This window comes from Paramisgurnus dabryanus, chromosome 1 (assembly GCF_030506205.2).
Source record: "Paramisgurnus dabryanus chromosome 1, PD_genome_1.1, whole genome shotgun sequence".
NCBI lineage: Eukaryota > Metazoa > Chordata > Actinopteri > Cypriniformes > Cobitidae > Paramisgurnus > Paramisgurnus dabryanus.
Genome location: NC_133337.1, coordinates 52,855,958 through 52,876,173, shown reverse-complemented (window position 1 = coordinate 52,876,173; position 20,216 = coordinate 52,855,958). Strand labels below are relative to the sequence as shown.

Here is a 20,216-nt window from a genome sequence, read left to right as displayed (position 1 = left end):
TCTTATTTCGCTCTGTTTCACTCCTATTTTTATTCCCTAGAGATTTTCTTCTCATTTTATACATTTGATGCCCTTCGTTATTGACTCCATAGTAGAGTTGGGCAAAAAATCTCATGCGTATTGCCTCAGTAAAGCCGGTTTGGTGATTAGTAGTAAATCGCCATAACCTGCTTTCAGATGGAGCGACATTTACTATGTATTTCACAGAAGCTAGACAAAATCATGTTCATAATCATGGAAAATCGCCTCCAATAATGTATGCGATTTTACATAGCTTCTCTGTAAAATATGGCTCTGTCTAGTGTCTAGTAAATGCTGCTCCATCTGAAAGCAGGTGATGATGATTTACTAAATCACCAAACCGGCTTTACTGATGACATATGAATGAGATACGCAGGTGACTTTTTTTTCTTCTACTCCTTAGCATCCACTGTTTTTTACTGAATTTGTGTGTTTACAGACATCTTGTGCTAAAGTCTTCTGCTGGCTTGTGTTAACCCCATATATCTGCACGCAGTTTCTGTCTTCATTTTGTGTAGGTGTATACTGTCAGTTTGTTGGTACATATAATTTGTCTTTCAAAAAGGAGAAAAATAAGGAAAGAGACTGAGAGAGTTAGAAAAAGAGATGCCACAAAAGAAGGAAGAGAGAGAGAGAGAGAGAGAGAGAGAGAGAGAGAAAGACAAAGGAAACTCTTCTCTTTGGAAGTAATGTAATCTAATGCAGCACAGCAGTTGTGTTGTACATTATTCAGAGGGGCAAATCAGCATTGATTGACAGGCTGCTGTCCATTTGTCTGTAGTGTATGTTTACGTATGATGTACCCTGTGGTTCCCATTTTGTTTTGAAGCCATGTTGTGCCCCAATGTTAACCTATGAATTTATAAAAATGCAACTTGTAGTGCATTTGAGTGCATGTGTTTTACCATGTCCATACACAATTACTGGGAGCTGAACCCATGAGTCTGGAGTTGGTAGCGTCATATTTCACCATGTGAGCTAGGATTGTTAATGATACAAAGGTATGTAATAAAGGCAGGGTGTTTAACAATTTAACAATAAACTTTATTATACAAAATGAGTCTGACATCTGTCACTTAGCGAAGGTATTTGTGTACAGTATGGTAAAAAGTATGAGACCACATTGAAAATCTGCCATTAAAAATTAAAAAGTAATTATATCAAATACTGTATTTATTATTAATTTAAATGCCTTACTGAAATATTTACATTAATTAAAAATAAAGTATACAAACATAAAAATACAAGATATATTGCAAAATGTTTTCTTATGTTTTTTTAGTAGTAAGTTCACAGTAATTGAAATGCCTTATTTCCTCAAATCTGACATTTGTCATTTCATTGTTATTTAACAAATTTGACTGTCTTTAGCTGCAAAAATGAGAGCGAGAGAGAGAGAGAGAGAGAGAGAGAGAGATGTGTGTTATGCACTTATTTTTAATTTGTTTATCAAATAAAGCAAATTTGTAAGGAAAAAAAAGTGAGAGAGGCATTTTTATTCTTTGTAGAGTTTTGGATCCCATTGCATTTTTACAATGTGGATGCTATTAACATACAATAGTAGGTTCACATTTGCAGACTACTTACCACAGGAGCATCTTTTTACACAGACTTACTTCCTTCAGCACTGGAAGATCAAATTTTACTTTTTTAAAAGTTCACCTCTTGCAGTGTGGGGCTTTGTGTTAGATGATGCTTGCACACATTGTGGACTTTGCCTACCTTTGTGTGTCCCTGAAAACCATGTGATAATTTTTTGTGTTGCTTTATGATTCAAAAGGGTGCACTGTGTGCCATGAGCCCTTGATGCTATCTCATTTTTGCTGAGGCAACACTGATGTGAAGTTCCCAACAGCCCATGCAGCACAGAAGAGTTGAGGGTCATATTCGACACAAAATTTTGACATGAAAGAGGACCACAAGTGCTGGGGATTAAAGGCGGAGTGCATGATTTTTGAAAAACACTTGGGAAACAAAAGGGAGTCGAGCTGAGTACCAAAAACACTTGTAGCCAGTCAGCAGTAAGAGGCGTGTCTACTAAACGACATCGTTGCCTGGGTTGCGTATGTGTGGGGCGGGTCTATCAAAAGAAAGTCCAGATTCTATTGGGGTAGGGGCGTGTTTGTTTAGGTGATTTCAAATGTCAACAATGGCTTTTAGAGATCATGCACCCCACCTTTAAATGATTGGATTGAAATAGAGCTTGGCTGCATTTCTTTCAAATGTGTGTATTTGCTCTCGAGTGTACTGTAACTGGACAGTGCTAAACTGCTGTCTGTTGCCTGATCAATGCCACAGCAGCTTTCGAGCTTTCAAACTGACGGATATGCACACTCACAGACTCACGCACACTTAAGCATCTGAGCTGTCTTGCCAACATTGTTTAGCCTAGCGTTATACTTGTTTCCTGGAGAGTATCATTAGGGAGAATAGTACACACCACTTCATCCCTACGCACACATACACGCAGTGGCCTTTCCTTCCTTTGCTAAATTTAGTGGCTGGTGTACCTCTGAGACAAACATACTCAAGGAGGCTCTTGAATGGAATCTTGTGACATCACAGGAAGAGGGGGGTGAGGGGAGGAGCCACGTGGCTGAATAACAGACATGTCATCACCCTGTTAGCATTTCACATGACATCATCAAGTACTTGCGTAAAGTTATTCTTTTCACCACAATGCGGCTGTTTTTAAACTCCTTCATTCAATGATTTAAAGGAAATGTTTAGCCAAAAATGAAACTGCTTCATTAACTCACCCTCATAACATTACAAACACAGATTACTTTTCCTAATGCAGATCACATGACAAGATTTTTGAAGGTCGTTTATGCAATTACAGTGAGTGAAGACTGAAATGGATGCAAAAATTGGCATAAATGAATCATAAAAATCAGTCATGGGCTACATTCATGTGATAAATACGTGGGCTACATTCATGTGATTTGTGGGGAACATTCATGTGATACATACGTGGGCTACATTCATCTGATGCATACGTGGCTACATTCATGTGATAGATTTGTCGGCTACATTCATGTAATTCGTGGGCAACATTCATGTGATACATATGTGGGCTCGATTCATTTGATACATACGTGGGATTGAGTCATTTGATACATACGTGGCCTAGATTCATGTGATTTTGTGGACAACATGTATGTGATGCATACGTGGGCTACATTCATGTGATACATATGTGGGCTAGATTCATTGCATAAGTGGGCTTGAGTCATTTGATACATACGTGGGCTAGATTCATGTGATTTGTGGGCTATATTCATGTGATTTGTGGGCTATATTCATGTGATACATATGTGGGCAACGTTCATGTGATGCGTACGTGGCCTACGTTCATGTGATGCGTACGTGGCCTACGTTCATGTGATGCGTACGTGGCCTACGTTCATGGGATGCGTACGTGGGCAACGTTCATGTGATGGGTACGTGGGCAACGTTCATGTGATGCGTACGTGGCCTACGTTCATGTGATGCGTACGTGGCCTACGTTCATGTGATGCCCACGTGGCCTACGTTCATGTGATGCGTACGTGGCCTACGTTCATGTGATGCGTACGTGGCCTACGTTCATGTGATGCGTACGTGGCCTTTCATGTGATGCGTACGTGGCCTACGTTCATGTGATGCGTACGTGGGCTACGTTCATGTGACGCGTACGTGGGCTACATTTATGTGACAAATAAGTTGGCTACCTTCATGTGATAGATTCGTTGGCTAGATTCATGTGATGCGTACGTGGCCTACGTTCATGTGATGCGTACGTGGCCTACGTTCATGTGATGCGTACGCGGCCTACGTTCATGTGATGCGTACGCGGCCTACGTTCATGTGATGCGTACGCGGCCTACGTTCATGTGATGCGTACGCGGCCTACGTTCATGTGATGCGTACGCGGCCCTTGTCATGTGATGCGTACGCGGCCTACGTTCATGTGATGCGTACGCGGCCTACGTTCATGGGATGCGTACGCGGCCTACGTTCATGGGATGCGTACGCGGCCTACGTTCATGGGATGCGTACGCGGCCTACGTTCATGGGATGCGTACGCGGCCTACGTTCATGGGATGCGTACGCGGCCTACGTTCATGTGATGCGTACGCGGCCTACGTTCATGTGATGCGTTCGCGGCCCTTGTCATGTGATGCGTACGCGGCCTACGTTCATGTGATGCGTACGCGGCCTACGTTCATGTGATGCGTACGCGGCCTACGTTCATGTGATGCGTACGCGGCCCTTGTCATGTGATGCGTACGCGGCCTACGTTCATGTGATGCGTACGCGGCCTACGTTCATGGGATGCGTACGCGGCCTACGTTCATGGGATGCGTACGCGGCCTACGTTCATGGGATGCGTACGCGGCCTACGTTCATGGGATGCGTACGCGGCCTACGTTCATGTGATGCGTACGCGGCCTACGTTCATGTGATGCGTACGCGGCCTACGTTCATGTGATGCGTACGCGGCCTACGTTCATGTGATGCGTACGCGGCCCTTGTCATGTGATGCGTACGCGGCCTACGTTCATGTGATGCGTACGCGGCCTACGTTCATGTGATGCGTACGCGGCCTACGTTCATGTGATGCGTACGCGGCCCTTGTCATGTGATGCGTACGCGGCCTACGTTCATGGGATGCGTACGCGGCCTACGTTCATGGGATGCGTACGCGGCCTACGTTCATGGGATGCGTACGTGGCCTACGTTCATGGGATGCGTACGTGGCCTACGTTCATGTGATTCATTTATCAAAGTCCCTTTAGGAAAGTCGCGTCACTAGCTGTCATGTTTGCAACGCCTCTGTGTAGCTATTTCATTCAACTAAACTCTTATCAACTTAGATAGGAAACATATATTTTTAAAATTGTTAGGTAAAATCATATTTTATAATTTATACATATTTCTGACTTTTTTATATTCCAGAAGGCGCCTTACTAATTTAAAGCAATATTCTCAGAAAGTAATCTATTCGATTTCATTAAATAAGAGCAGATGACCGGTACAGACACTCTCGTGTAAGTGTGTGTATCTATGTGGAGTGGACGGGGTATGAAGTAGGGCAGTTTTGTAACAGTGCGACAGGCTCAATTTTGATAAATGCAGTCGACTTGATGATTTTATCGGGAATAGACAGAACAGATCTGTTTTTTCTTTCCCAGCCCAGAGGGCAAGTTAAACCTAGGGTGAAATGACAGAACGGCAACCACCCCCCACGGCACAAACTGTGACTGAAATCTGTGCAAACAACTCCTGCAGCAGAGCCCATTAGGAGAGCTTGTGTCGTTCCTCATGTCCTAATTCCCACATTCAGTAAAAGACTAAAACTGTAAGTGCTGATCTGGCATCAGTTCCACCGTGCTCACCAGATGAAGGGAAAAATAAAACGGAGCTCCTATTTTGAGACGCTCGGTGAATGCAGCTCAATATCTCTCTCCGACACCTCCATCCACCTCCACATATGCACACGCTTTCTCTTTCTCTGCATAATAGGATTAAGCAGTGGTTTCCTGACATTGTAGGTCTGGTGCCTCTCCCAGCTCTTCTTCCCCCCACGCAGTGCTGATGGTGAGTGGGTGTCGAATCTCGGCTAGGCGCCGGGCCCGCGTAGGGTCTGCGTGGGTCGTGTTGGGATGGGCTTTGCTGGCAGAAAAATATGATTTGAAAAGGAATCATAAAACCGAAGCAGTTTCCCTGCTGACTTTTTGCCACCCTCCATCCATGGAGACAACAAAAAGAGGCAAAGAGCAGGAAGTTCCTGTAGAAAGAGTCTCACAGAGGGAATCTGTTACTAAGATCCTGAACTTTGGCACCATCTAAAAATAGTAAAGTGATGAGAATAAGATGGAGTGACTTTACTTTAAGTGGGGTTTAGGCCAGTTAAAGGTGCTGGGTTGCCAAATCGTAACTGGGCTTGTATACGGCCCTAATAATCATCAACATAACGTGGCTTCATGCTTATGCAAGTTTGCAATATAAAAGCCCTTATATATTTGCTTTCACTGGTTTTAATATAAAGACAGTCTGTTATATATGAGAAATGCATTGCTTTCCAACAAATTAAAAAGGCGGGTGCATGATTTATGAAAAACACTTTGGAAAAGGGAGTCGGGCCAACTACCAAAACACCCTTGTAGCCAATTAGCAGTAAGGAGTGTGTGTACTAACCAACACCGTTGCCTGGGTTTGCGTATGTGTGGGGCGGGTCTATCAAAAGAAGGTCCAGATTCTATTGGGGTAGGGGCGTGTTTGTTTTGATGATTTAAAATGTCAACATTGGCTTTAAGAGATCATTTACCCCACCTTTAAGTGTGATGCCTGCAGGCCAGCAGAAAGGTTGTTTATATTCTTGGCTTAACTTTTATGGTAAAATGCTTTTCTCTGATTGGTTTCTCTTTGTTTCCTCTCTGCAGATTGACCTGGAACCAGAGGGCAAAGTTTACGTCATCATTGATCTGTCAGGATCCTCCAGTGAAGGTGAGAATATTGAGTCTACAGCGAGTTAATGTCAGAAAAACAATGACATGCATGCAACACTTTCAGGTTTCACTGATGACCACTACAGTGGTAATGGATTCATGAAATCCTCCAGCTGATGTAATGCATCAGTATAACAAAAAATGCCCTTAATATACAGCACTTGTGAGTGAGAGGAAATGTGTGTGTGGCAGAGAAAACAGCAGTGTCCATTAGGGAAATCCCACTCTTTAACTCTCATAAGGATGTGCGGGGGCTGTAGCTCTCGTGTGTGTGTGTGTGTGTGTGTGTGTGTGTGTGTGTGTGTGTGTGTGTGTGTGTGTGTGTGTGTATGCATGTATACTAGAGCATATGTTCAGAGAGCCCACTCACTGCCGAGACCCGAGGCTGGTGCGGGGGGAACCTTATGTAGTTGAGCACAAGTAATGATGCATGGCTAAAGACAAAATGCTGGATTACGATTCAGCATAAGCTCCATTGAAATTCACACCATGGTTATAACTTGCAGACAATCTTCATTTTATTACAATTTCAGTTTAAAGGTGCAATCTGTAAAATTCTATTAGGATCTATTGACAGAAATGGAATATAATATACTATGTTTTCAGTGGTGAAAAGACCTTACATATTAAACAGATATGTTATTGTTAGTGATGCACCGATGTATCGGCTGCCGATTTTTGATGAATTTGAAACCATCGGCATATCGGCAATAGCACGAGAAAGGCCGATACTGATTGTTTATTAACTAACTGCATAGAGAAATCCATTATATTTAAAAAATGAGTTAATATTGTTAATAAAATAAATGCTGAATAGCAAAAACCACCTTTGAAGGTTGTCATGCTGTCTTATTATATTTGTTTTAGCTTAATTTGTGCCTCTCTTATTATGTTGGTCAGTTGAGTGTTAATTAGATCCAATCCATGTTCAGTAAAAATAATTTGATGCAGAAATAAACTAGATCATAGACCAACTGTATAGGATTGTATACAAGTGTTTAATATCGGTATCGGCCAGAAGATGTCTGTTAAAATCGGTATCTGCCCAAAAAATCCTATCGGTGCATCCCTAGTTATTGTTACCTTAGAATAAGCTGTTCTTTCTACATGCAACCCGGGTAACCTTACATTGAAGTCGCCGTCATGTTTCTACAGTAGCCCTAAAGCTGAAGGTATACTAGGGACATCTGTGTATGTGCGCCGTCCGCATGACGTAATTTTCCTCATCAGGGGGCCCAAATTTTGAGGCCGTGCGGACAGTCCGCGTAAATATTATGACGGGACACTCCACTACAAACAATTACACAAAGGCATTTGCACACACACTATTGTTTTTTCTTCTTTTATTTTCACTTATTTCAAGAACAGAATCCTGTGGATCATTTTTGTCACCATTATTTTTTTATTTCTGTCCTTTCTTTTTCTTGTTGTTTGTTCTAAACTTTTTTTGCAATGGTGGATCCGGTTCTTTTCTTTGTCATCCTATTTTTTTATGTACCATAAATGTCGTGAATCCGTTTGGTCCTGCTGGCCTGATAGAGTAATAATTTGAATAAGAAATCATTTGTATTGCATATACGTGTCGGGTATACATGGAAAGCTGCGCAGAGGCGTGTGCGCGCAAGCCGGACGCGGAAAAAACTATATCGTGGCCTTGATAGGACAAACTGTTCTATAGATTGTGTTTTGTCACTAAGTTTTCTCAGACAATGACGTTTGTCCTGTGGAAGCTACCATAACTTTTATATGTGTTTTGAAAAGGACGGGTGACCTTTGGATTGAACTGTTGTTTGAAATCTCACCACTAGATGCCGCTAAAACTCCCTGATTGCATCTTTAAATTCAGGCCCTGTCCACACGTACACAGGTATTTTTAAAACGGTACCTTTTTCTATGCGGATTAACAGTTCGTCCACACGCAAAAACAGTATCAGGGAACTGAACTTATTTAACCCTGGAGAACCCACAGGTCAAATTTGGTTAATGTTAATTGATTCTTACTGTGGGTTTACACCAGACGCGAATAGATTACATACAAAATCAATGCAAAGATGCGATCAGACTCGTCCTTGTGTGGGGTGATGCGAATGACGCAATATGGGCGGCGCAATATGGGCAGTGCGTTTGCTGTGAAAACACGCCCTATTCGCCTCAAACGCGTCTTCGCTCAAGTTGAAAATATTCAACTCGAGCTAAAAATTCACATGACATGAACTTAAATCCCACGAGTAATCTAGAGCGAGTAACCCGATGCCCCGCGTTTGGTGTGTATGTAGCATAAGAGAAGGGTTCTTGGGTTCTACAGGGTTGAAACTCCTGCTAGGGTCAAGATTTTCTAGATCGGTTGCAATGTTGTAGTGTAAGTAGTGAAACTGGAGTTTATGGCCTGTTACGTGCTTAGGGGAGACTCTGCAATGGCTTATGATTGGCCAACATGGCTTTACTGTTAGGGATATATCGCCATCTATTGGTCTGGCATGCTCTTGACAGCCCTTCATACCAGATTTTTGCGTGTGGACATAGAGATTTTTTTAACAAAGGAGAGGAAAATACCTGTGTGTGGACTAGGCCTCAGATAATGGAGTGATTTACTTGTGTGTGATTCCAGTTCATTTTTTTTTAAATGTATTTACCCATGTGCATAAACTCAAACTTCATAAAGCACTAGTTTTCATTGATGTTTTACGTTTAACATTTTGCAGATGCTTTCATCCAAAGTGACTACAATGCATTACAAACTATAAATTTTATCAGTATGTGTGTTCCCTGGGATCGAACCCCACAACCTTTTGCGCTGCTAACGCAATGCTCTCATGAACATGACGTTTGTCTTTCAATACAGTAGACTAATTAACCAATGAGCTCTGATAACAAAATTTTTGTTTACAGTACAGTTCCCACGCATACACACACTATTGCAACAGGCAATAAAACACTTGCATACCAGCTGAGTATGTCTAAATAACAGTTGTGTTGCCTGGATGTAATGTTAATCACAGACCTCTGTTCAGAGGTGTCAGGAAACCGAGGATGAGCTTGGCTGGAGACCACTTAATTCCAGCATCTCTGTGCAAACAGTCAGTTACTGCTAATGTGCGACTTGCACAGACTCAGCATCCTTCTGCCTCTGGGTTCAGCAGGTTTTTGGATTCAGTGACCTCACTTAAACCTTGTTCTGTACAAACGTGTATCCACACATTTATTGACCTCTGGTTGATCTTTCGTATTGATCCAAAGCACTTTGTTGTGACCTGACTGGGTGGGGTGATATGACATGGGCGTAAGTATCCCAACAACACACTGACTCAGAAGAAAAGAATAGGCCAATGCAAACTAGTCAGATAGGATGTGTCACTTTCATAGTATAGCAAATTGTGCACAAAAATGGTGAAATGGGATTGTGCGTTATTATTATATATTTCGCTTACATTGATTCAACTTAAACTGCCCAGGCTTTTGAAGGGAAATACACAGCAAAAAGTCCAGGTTAACAGTGTATGTAGACATTTGGAAATTTACTTGGGTATATAAGGTTTCCCATTTTCTCCTTGACCAGGGACAGCTTAAAAGCACCAATAAAAGCACTTACTATATTAGACAACACTATTCCATTCATGACCCTTTTATGTCATGACCTTTAATCTTTGACCACACCACAAGCAGGTGAGAGCAGTTTTTGGTACCCAGAGGTGGGAGGTGTTTTGTTGTTTTAACAGACAGATCCAATCAATCAGTCTTACACACACACGCACATATACAAACAGGCCAGACAATCTCTCGAGATATGAAGGGCAGTCGAGCTATTTTCAGTCGCACCTCAAGCTAGGCTGACCAGAATAGCTGAAGCGCTGCTGCTTGTCTGTACAATTACTCACGTTCATACCTGCCTGACCCTGCGTCCAACCAAAACCAATTCAGCACTAAAACGTCTCGGTTTATAGACTGATGATAACAGAGCTGCCAACTTCTGAGTTCAGCTTGGAGTGAGATTTTTTTTTTTTTTTGGGGGGGGGGGGGGGGTTGTGGTAATAATTTTTTATATAAGTCCTAACCATTTGCCAATTGATAATAGTGTGGATTTTAGCTATTTCTGTGTTAAATAGTTGGAAAAGACTGCGTTAAAATGGTTCAATACAAATCGAATCATATTTTAGAAATTAAATTGAAATAAAAGCTTTTACTGAGTTTAAATGCCTGAGATTAGAGTCTTTACTATTGTTTTATACACTTATGCTTTCCTTCTGATAAAAGTGCCAAAAAAGTTCTTAAAATCTAATGAATACTGGTCTCTGTAAAATGTATAACTGCAGATGACAGCAGCTTTGATTCAGTTTATCCAGTGAGAAAGAGAAGCGTAAAGTGATGATTTGTGATTGGTGATAGAGGACTGTCACAATCAAATAAACCAAATTAGTAGTTTATATTAAACTAAAGCAAGAGATAATGTGTACGTCAAGACCATATAATTATATTTCGTATATATTATTGTTTATAGATGTCAAATATAAATTGACCTTTTTCTCTTTTATTAAAACCTGTCACCGCAAACATCACGCAGGCTTGTACTGCTTGCAAACATACACACGTGACGCGAGTGATGGTTGATTAAAATTGCTGTTTTCTGAGGGTATCTGCGTGCGTGGAATCCGGGCAATTCTCTGCTTTTCATCCAGACCTTGACGCTTTGTGTGTTCGACTGGTGCAGAGCTGACTGATCGGCGTATGACATCAGAGTCACGCGATAGCAAAGGTAAAGGCGGACCCTTTTGTAACATTTCGACTTGCTCTCGCGGTACTCTGATGTCCTCGCTGCCGAACTTCCTGCGCAGCGCCACATAAAGTGAAATGCTCTTTGACTCTTTGCAGCAAAGTACCAGCAACATGAGAAGTGGTGGCACATAAGACAGTGAAGGTACGCTAAAATATAAAAGTGTCAATAATGTGAGCACTGCTTTAGCTACTTACATCGTGCGTTGCTCTTTCACCATCGCGCAGCCGCGCACTCGCTCTCTGTAGTTTGTAGCTGGCGCTTCGGCATTTGTAGACAATAACTCCACCTTCTTTGATTTGATTCGCCTTCGCATCATTTGGACTTTGACGAGCGCTTTATGCTGTTTGAGGCACGCCAGATAGAGATAGGCGTTTTACAGTATTTACAGTTAGGTATTTTTATAAAATTATTTAATGTCTTTTATTAAACTCAATGGGAATCTAAATGGTGGGCACGAGCCTGCGTGAGAAAATGGATGTGTGGCGTGAGAGCGTGAGAATGGGGTCAATTGCGTGAGTCTCACGGCGAATGCGTGAGAGTTGGCAGCTATGTGATAAGAGCTTCTTCTCACTTGAGCTGCAGTGGTCACAGATGGTTCATTCAGGTAAAAGAAATATATTTATGTCTCTTTCTCTACTTTAGTGTGTACATACACACATAAATCTTGATATTCTGTAGAGGAAAAGAGACTAATAAAGCATCTCATCTCCCACCTGCTTTGCATAAATTTGTCACTTTAGCTGTTATCAGCTGAGCCTTCTGATTGGAGGTGACAGACGCTTTGAATCTATCTTTATCTCCCTCTATTAATATCCTCTCATCAGCCGAATGTATTCAGACCTGTGACTCATCGCATCTTCAATACATTTAGCCATTTTAAACTAATACAGGTTGGAAAAGGGATAAGTGAGTTTGTATGTTGGCGCATGATTGGACGCGTTTTTGTTGGGTGAAGCATATAAGTTGTTCTGGACCTACTGTCTAAAAGTAGTCTAAGCCATGGATTAGGAGATAGAAAGATCTTGTAGGTGAGCTTTAACAGTGGTGACACATTAAGTCATGCTGATAATATTGCATAATTGCATAAATGTAAATGAATACATGGCAGAAATCACCCATTTATAAGTTTTGTTTTTCTCGGTCCCCATTTCATTTGCTTTAAAAGGGACATTTCACAAGACTTTTTAAGATGTCAAATAAATCTTTGTCCCCAGAGTACGTATGTGAAGTTATAGCTCAAAATACCATATAGATAATTTATTATGGCATGTTAAAATTGCCACTTTGTAGGTGTGAGCAAAAATTTGCCATTTTTGGGTGTGTCCTTTAAAATGCAAATGAGCGGATCATTCTGACATCACAAGGGTAGCCAAATTTCAATTACTTCAATTACTTAATAAAGCAATAAATCCCAAGAAGCAGTGGGTTACCAGTGCATTTTATAATGGCTAAGGGGCGTTGTTAGGCACCTAAAACCCCCTTAGCTGTTATAAAATGCACTGTAACCCCACTGCTTCGAGGGGTTTATTGCATTAATAAAACTGTTACTTCATATGCATAACGTTGTAATTTGTAATTATATTAGTACAAATAATACTCTTCCGCCAAACAAAGTAGTTTCTCAGAATCAAGTGTGACTGAAACAGAGCGCAGTTCCCAACCAACAGAGATGCAGCAAAGACACAATGAAAATATAATTTAAGACTGTGGTGTTTATTTTATAAATCACCATTCATCTAATTTATACATTAACATTTATATTGTGCAACTGTTGAAGTGATGATCAAATATGCTTGGAAGCATGCTGAACTGTTTCCCCGTCAGCGTTTTTTATTTTTTTAAGTTGCCACCCAGTTTTAGTTTAATGCCTTGCAGAAAAATGATCTTCTTTAAATAAACAATAACTATCATATGAAAAAACAGACCATTCCACTTTTCATATTAAAAATATGATAAAAGACTGTGGCGTTTATTTTCATAAATCAGTACGCAGCAACAGTGGCGCAGTGATACTTATGGCGCATTCACACGGGGCGTAAGCGTTAACGCCTAACGGAAGGCTTGTCTGAAGCGTGATCAACAGCCAATCACAGTGGCCGCCCGCTACTCATGCTCCGTTCTTCCATAAACGTAATTGGCTGGCTCTGCCTAGCTTATTTGCATAAGGCGATCTGATTGGCTGACCCACACGCGTTGCCGCTTGAAAAGTTGAGAAATGTTCGACTTCTGCCGCGAACAACGGCACTGACACGGCGCTGACGGATCCACAATTCAGTTCGGCAACCCATGACATCACCCATTAAAAGTGAATGGGAAGCGTTAACGCTAACGCCCCGTGTGTATGCGCCGTTATGTAATGTGGTCTGAACCATGGGATTACCGGTGTATTTTATCACGGCTTAGAACGCGTTTCAACCAATCAGAATGAAGAACCAGAATTGCCCGTTTTATAATTATATTTTTTTACATGCTGCAGAAAATGGTTTACCAAGATTAAGTTACTGATGTGTTAATTTTTTTTAATTTCAAAGGTACATAATGAGGAAGAGCCAGATGTCAGTATTGGCCAACTTAGTTTTGAATACTCCTGAAACACACACAACTCTTATAATTTACTTACCTTAAGGACATCCCAGATGTATATTACTTTCTTTCTTTAGTTGTTTTTTGATTGTGCATTTCAATTAATATCAATCAAACTGTACTTGGTTTGTTTTGATTTAAGCCTTCATAACTAAAAAAAAAATACTGCTAAGTAGCACACTAAAACACAATAAAAACATAATAACATAGTAATAAACATGTTTTGAGAAAAAGTTTAAAAACGGAAATCTCTTTTTGGAACCAAACTCTTCATATTATCTTTTCATCTGGGTTGTCAGCATTGCAAAGCTTCAAAAAGTAAATACATTCCAAAGTAATATTATCAAAGGAATATAAATGACATCAGTGGATTAATAAATGTATAAATGTTTGGAAATTTACATTTGTGGGAGAAATTATCATTATGTAAGCTTACTTAGTAATCGCATATCCATGAAAATAATGTGAAAAAGTCAAATATGGAGACTTGTGGTTATCAAATCTGACCTGTTGGTTTTTACATGTTTTGTCACAAGCCACAAATAAACCAATGAGATTTTAAGTTATTGCTGTGCCACCATATTTTGATTTAGTGCACTGATCTGTATGTTTCCATAGATACCCGGAATATTAAAGGATTAGTCTAGTTGCTTTAAAAAATCCAGATAATTTACTCACCACCATGTCATCCAAAATGTTGATGTCTTTCTTTGTTCAGACGAGAGGAAATTATGTTTTTTGAGGAAAACATTCCAGGATTCAGGATTTTAATGGACTTTAATGGACACCAACACGTAACACTTAACTCAACACTTAAGTTTTTTAACGGAGTTTCAAATGGCTTTAAACGATCCCAAACGAGGCATAAGGGTCTTAACTAGTGAAACGATTATTATTTTTGACAAGAAAAATAAGAAATATGCACTTTTAAACCATAACTTCTCGTCTATATCCGGTCCTGTGATGCGCCAGTGCGACCTCACGCAAAACGTCATCATGTCAAGAGGTCACAGATGACGTATGCGAAACTCCGCCCCAGTGTTTACAAGTGTGGAGAAAGAGGACCGTTCCAACGTTGTTGTATGTGGAATGATACTAATTAATGTCTTTGTGTCAGTTAATTGTTTAAAATGGTCCGCAAATGTGTGTTTCATATATGTAACACGTGACCTTTCTACGTCACTACGCAATAACGTGAGGTCGCGCTGGCTCGTCACACAGCCGGAGGAAGAAGAAAAGTTGTGGTTTAAAAGTGCATATTTTTATTTTTCTTGTCAAAAATGACAATCGTTTCACTAGATAAGACCCTTATGCCTCATTTGGGATCGTTTAGAATCCTTTGAAACTCTGTTGAAAAAATTGTTAATTGTTGAGTTAAGTGTTTGTGTCCATTTAATGTCCATTAAAATGAGAAAAATCCTGGAATGAACAAAGAAAGACATCAACATACTTGGATGACATGGTGGTGAGTAAATTATCTAGATTTTTTTTTTTTTTAAGAAAATGGAATAATCCATTAAGTGAAATAATCTGGGATGGCATGAATACATTCTAAAAGAATTTTCATATTTTGATGAACTATTATTTTATTGAAGCACACAAACACGTTACAGTTATAAACATACATAGTGGGACAACCATGACAGACCCTTATAAACTGCTTTAACATCATTTCTATCCCTCTGTCTGTGATTGGCTGCCATTTCCACTTCTTGTTCAGCCCACACTTAAACTTTCTCCAAGAGTTTATGTTCTGGTGAGTTTCCGATTCTGTTCAATTACTATGCAAATGTATGCAGGGCTGAAAGGAGAGTTGGTATCAGCTATTTTTAGATTTTACATTTCTCTCTCTTTCTCTCTTACGCTTAATGAGTTCTTGAATAGATGGCTGCAGTGTGCTTAATTTTCTCCCATCAATTTTTTTTCTCACCTTAACATCTTCTGTCTCTTTTTTTTTAAGTCTGTCCTTCTGCATGGAGAGCAGGGGATCTTCTGTGTTCATTACGTGTGTTTGTTCATCGGGGCGGCTTAGGCTCTGAGATGGTTTAGATTGCAGGGGTTGTCATGGAAACGAGCCTGTGAGCTCACACTTTTCGATGGATAGAGTGGGTGAGAGGTCTGAGAGCAGGAGAGAAAGAAAGAGCGATGGAGAGATTGGATGAAAGATTGAACAAGGTCAAAATCTAAACAATGACATTGCTATTGTAAAGCGTATTCAAGTCGTAGAGCAGCAGCTTTGCCAAAGATGTTTGTAATTCAAATCTAGCTGTAAAAGACACCACCAGTAAATACATGTTTTGAAATTATTTATGTATAAAATTTGTTCTACCAGTAGAAGATACTTTTATGTAGTCAAAGAGCCTTATCAGAATAATCTGTGCCTATTTTGTAAATTGCAAAAAATGAGTCATGTGACAGATGGCAAGTTAGATAACATCTCAGATCTCTATGCCACTGTAGCTCAGTTATATGACTGTAATACCACCTGTCAAGCTTGCCAAAGAGAGACATCAGTGCTTAACCATTTCGCCCATACCATCACATACAGTATTTGTCACAGTTTAAGATGCCATTAACAGTGTACCACCTAGAGCCCGACCGATATGGTTTTTTTGGGGCCAGATACCGATACAGATATTAGTGTGTAAAAAGGCTTATAACAATATATCAGCCGATATTTTTTTTGTGTATATTATTATAGTATAGCACATTTATAGTCAGCTCCATAAATATTAAAACAGAAGCACAATTTGTGTTATTTTAGCTGTTTACCAAAATGTATTCCAGTTGCAGTCATATAATGTGCGGATTTAGCTGTTTGTAATGAACCCTTTTTAAAGAGACCAAAAGTAATGGAGCAGTTGAATTAAAAACTGTTTTATGGACAGGTATTGGCTATTTGTTAAATCATTTAAAAGAGAGGTCTCCTACCTTTCTGTGTGCAATGTCTACCTTAATGGATAAAACAATATGAAGGGCTACTTTTTGAAATGGTCTACTCAAAACTTTTTTGTTTTACTTGTTGATTTTATTCTATTTTACTTGTAATAAATAAATATTACAAATGAGACTATTAATAGAATGTGCTTTGGCGGGCACCTCACAGACTCTGTGCGTTGGAGACCCCTGATTTAAAGCATGTTAAAGTTCTGGAATTGATTTTAAGTGTGGCATTTGGATTTGGAAGCTTTAGCTGTGAACCCAAATCTTGTGGTTCAGGGAGATCTTCATGCAAGTGAAACAGACCATATTTAGGTTTCAAAAACACAACAAATCCATCAGAAAGATAGTAGGAACATTAAGAGTGGCCAGATTTTGGTACATTCTGACAAAAAAATACACACTGACACTGGTGAGCTCAGTGACATAAAAATCTTGTAAGTCTATACAGGATAACAGTGGTGGATGTCCGCACAGGGCTCCAGGCTAATTTAATATATATAACTGAAAATTTTAGGGGCGCAACCAGAAAATTTAGGGGCACACACCGTAAATCAACATGCTAACCAAATATTCACATTTCTACTAATTTCACCTGTATTACTAATAAATACTTTGATGATAAATGCAGAAAGTACAATGTGCTGTTTCAAATTCAGTGTCACATCACAAAACATAAAAGGTCAAATTTACTGGTCGCACATGTGCGACTGCATGTAAAATTCAGTGGCACACTCTCAAATATTGGTGGCAAAATGCCACCATTTGGTGCCAGTCTGGAGCCCTGTCGCATTGCAGATTTTTCATGGAAGAAATCGAATGGCCAAAAATCAGACCCGGACAACTTTAACTCCCTAACATGCGATTGACAGCTGGACATTTTTTGTTTTGTTTCGACCGTTCTGTGTTATGGACACAAAGATCTTATATTAATGTGTTTCTGAAGGGAACTCTAATTTCAATTAATTACAGATTATGTAAAAAGTCAATATGACCTGTTAACAAGCAAATAATCATTTTGTTTACAGTATCTACTCTTTTATTATTTCTTGTCTTTTGTTTAAACCAGGGGTTTTTAAACTTCTTTCTCAGCCGAACCCCCTTGATCTAAATTATTTACTTAAAGTACCCCCTGAGATTTAATGTAGATATTTCAATAATTTTATACCACATTTGCATGTTTAGTTTTAAATTCTTTTAAGAATTTTTATCAGTAGGTATGATACATAGTTACTGTTATTATTACATGTGGACCTTTATCTGATAATTTTCTTTTATTAGTAAATGAATCATTTTCTCAGTTTTCTGATATTGTTGTGTTGTTTAATGGTCACATGACATGCAGATTAAAAAAAATGTTATAATTATTTTCCATCAACTCATCGGTCATGAAAACTCTGTGCATGTTTGGTGCATTACTAATAAATGAATTACTAATGTTCCTCGACAACGTTCTTCTCTTGTGTTTTGGCTGCAAAGTGACACCAATGTGTGTCACTAATGCTCTTTTAAACAAAGGTTTGCACTTTAAATGGTTAATTTATTTCTGTCATCTACTATATCAAACTATACCAACATATAACACATATTCTAGCGGATATGTTATCAGCGTTTAGTTTTCATCTGCTGCTGGATCAGCACATTGTTTCCAACTCTCCCATCTCACACAATAAAACTGACACTGGGTGCCCGGCATGAAATTTAAAAAACATGGACGAAAGGGAGAATAACATAATGACTGAAGGTGTCCATAAGAATCTTTATAATTTCTTTCCCTTTCCTTTTGCCTTCACGCACTTAACGTTTTTTGCACTGTTACTAGTGTCTACTGTAAAAGAGTTATCAATATGCCAAAATATTTTTTACAAAAACTTGCAAATAGCAAGGGATGTGTAAACTTGTGCGTGCCATGCATTGAAATTCCATCCGAATTTGCTGAGCTTTCTGTGTAGTACAGCACACATGAAGATTACATGATCTAGTTTTATCGTACACAACACTGCGAGATATTTTAAAAGTGAGCTTTGTCTGCATCCTTTTCATCTGCAGCAAACTAAAACCTGTTGGCACTGTTGAGTCTGGTCTGACTTCCTTTTTGCATGTTACTCAATAGCCTAGTACAAAATCAAACATGGTGTCATGTTTTTAACTTTGTTGGTTGGCAAACGTGAGACACGAGACTGTGACATTCGCTGTTCCTGCCAACCAACGCAGCATGTCACAAACTCTCTGACAGCTGACGGCTATCAATGCCGAACTGAAGGATGCATGGATCATCCACCACTAGCTGTTATAGGTGGACTGTCATTGAGATATAAGCAGATTTCCAGTCCCTTTCTCTATCTCTGATTGATGCCATTTTAATTGGTTCCATGCTGTGCTCTGGCTGGATAAGAGAGTGCTTGTGGGTGGCGTGTCTGGGGCTGAAGTGGCATCGGTGTGGGTGGCGGCTGCCCCGAGCTCCTCGTAGCTGTCTGACTGTGGGCGATGTACACACTCTCATCAGCTCAGCCGTCCACTAGCCAGAAAGGCGAACAGAGGTTGTAATATAGACAGACAAAAAGAGAAACAAAGGGAGGTGTGGAACGATGAGTACAATGTCGATGGAAAAAAGAGAACGTGGTTTGGAGGAGTGCACATATACGGTTGTTCAAGATCACCATGGACACTGTCACTAGGGAATGTGTAAGTCTGATGTCATACATTCTCACCTGGTGCATACCGTCAGACTTAATAAGATAGACAATAAGTCTAAAAGTGTGACTGTGTTTAGTGTGCCCTTTGTTGAACTAAAATATAAATTAAGTAGGTGCTTGTCCACTGTGAGAGACATAATCTAAAAAAAATCCAGGAATCACAATATAAGATTTTTTTACTATTTATTTGTATGATGCAGCTGCAAATAACTATTTGAACACCTGTCTATCAGCTAGAATTCTGACCTTGAAAGACCTGTTAGTCTGCCTTTAAAATGTCCACCTCCACTCCATTTATTATCCTAAATTAGATGCACCTGTTTGAGGTCTTTAGCTGCATAAAGACACCTGTCCACCCCATACAATCAGTAAGAATCCAACTACTAACATGGCCAAAACCAAAGAGCTGTCCAAAGACACTAGAGACAAAACTTTACACCTCCACAAGGCTGGAAAGGGATACGGGAAAATTGCCAAGCAGCTTGGTGGAAAAATGGTCCACTGTTGGAGCAGCATTAGAAAATGGAAGAAGCTAAACATGACTGTCAATTTCCCTCAGATCCATGCACCTCGTTGGGGTCTGAATTATCCTAAGAAAGGTGAGAAATCAGCCCAGAACTACACGAGAGGATCTGGTCAATGACCTGAAAAGAGCTGGGACCACCGTTTCCAAGGTTGCTGTTGGTAATACACCAAGCCGTCATGGTTTGA

General features: G+C 39.9%; 1 protein-coding gene across 1 annotated transcript in view; it reads left to right on the top strand.

Annotated features, from left to right (window-relative positions):
* The window catches only part of prkcea (protein kinase C, epsilon a), a 67,916-nt gene that overhangs the window by 15,677 nt on the left and 32,023 nt on the right, over positions 1-20,216 (top strand). The window contains exon 2 of the mRNA XM_065270416.2: positions 6,450-6,513. Within this exon, the coding sequence (XP_065126488.2) occupies positions 6,450-6,513 (64 nt within the window). The remainder of the gene's footprint in view (positions 1-6,449; positions 6,514-20,216) is intronic.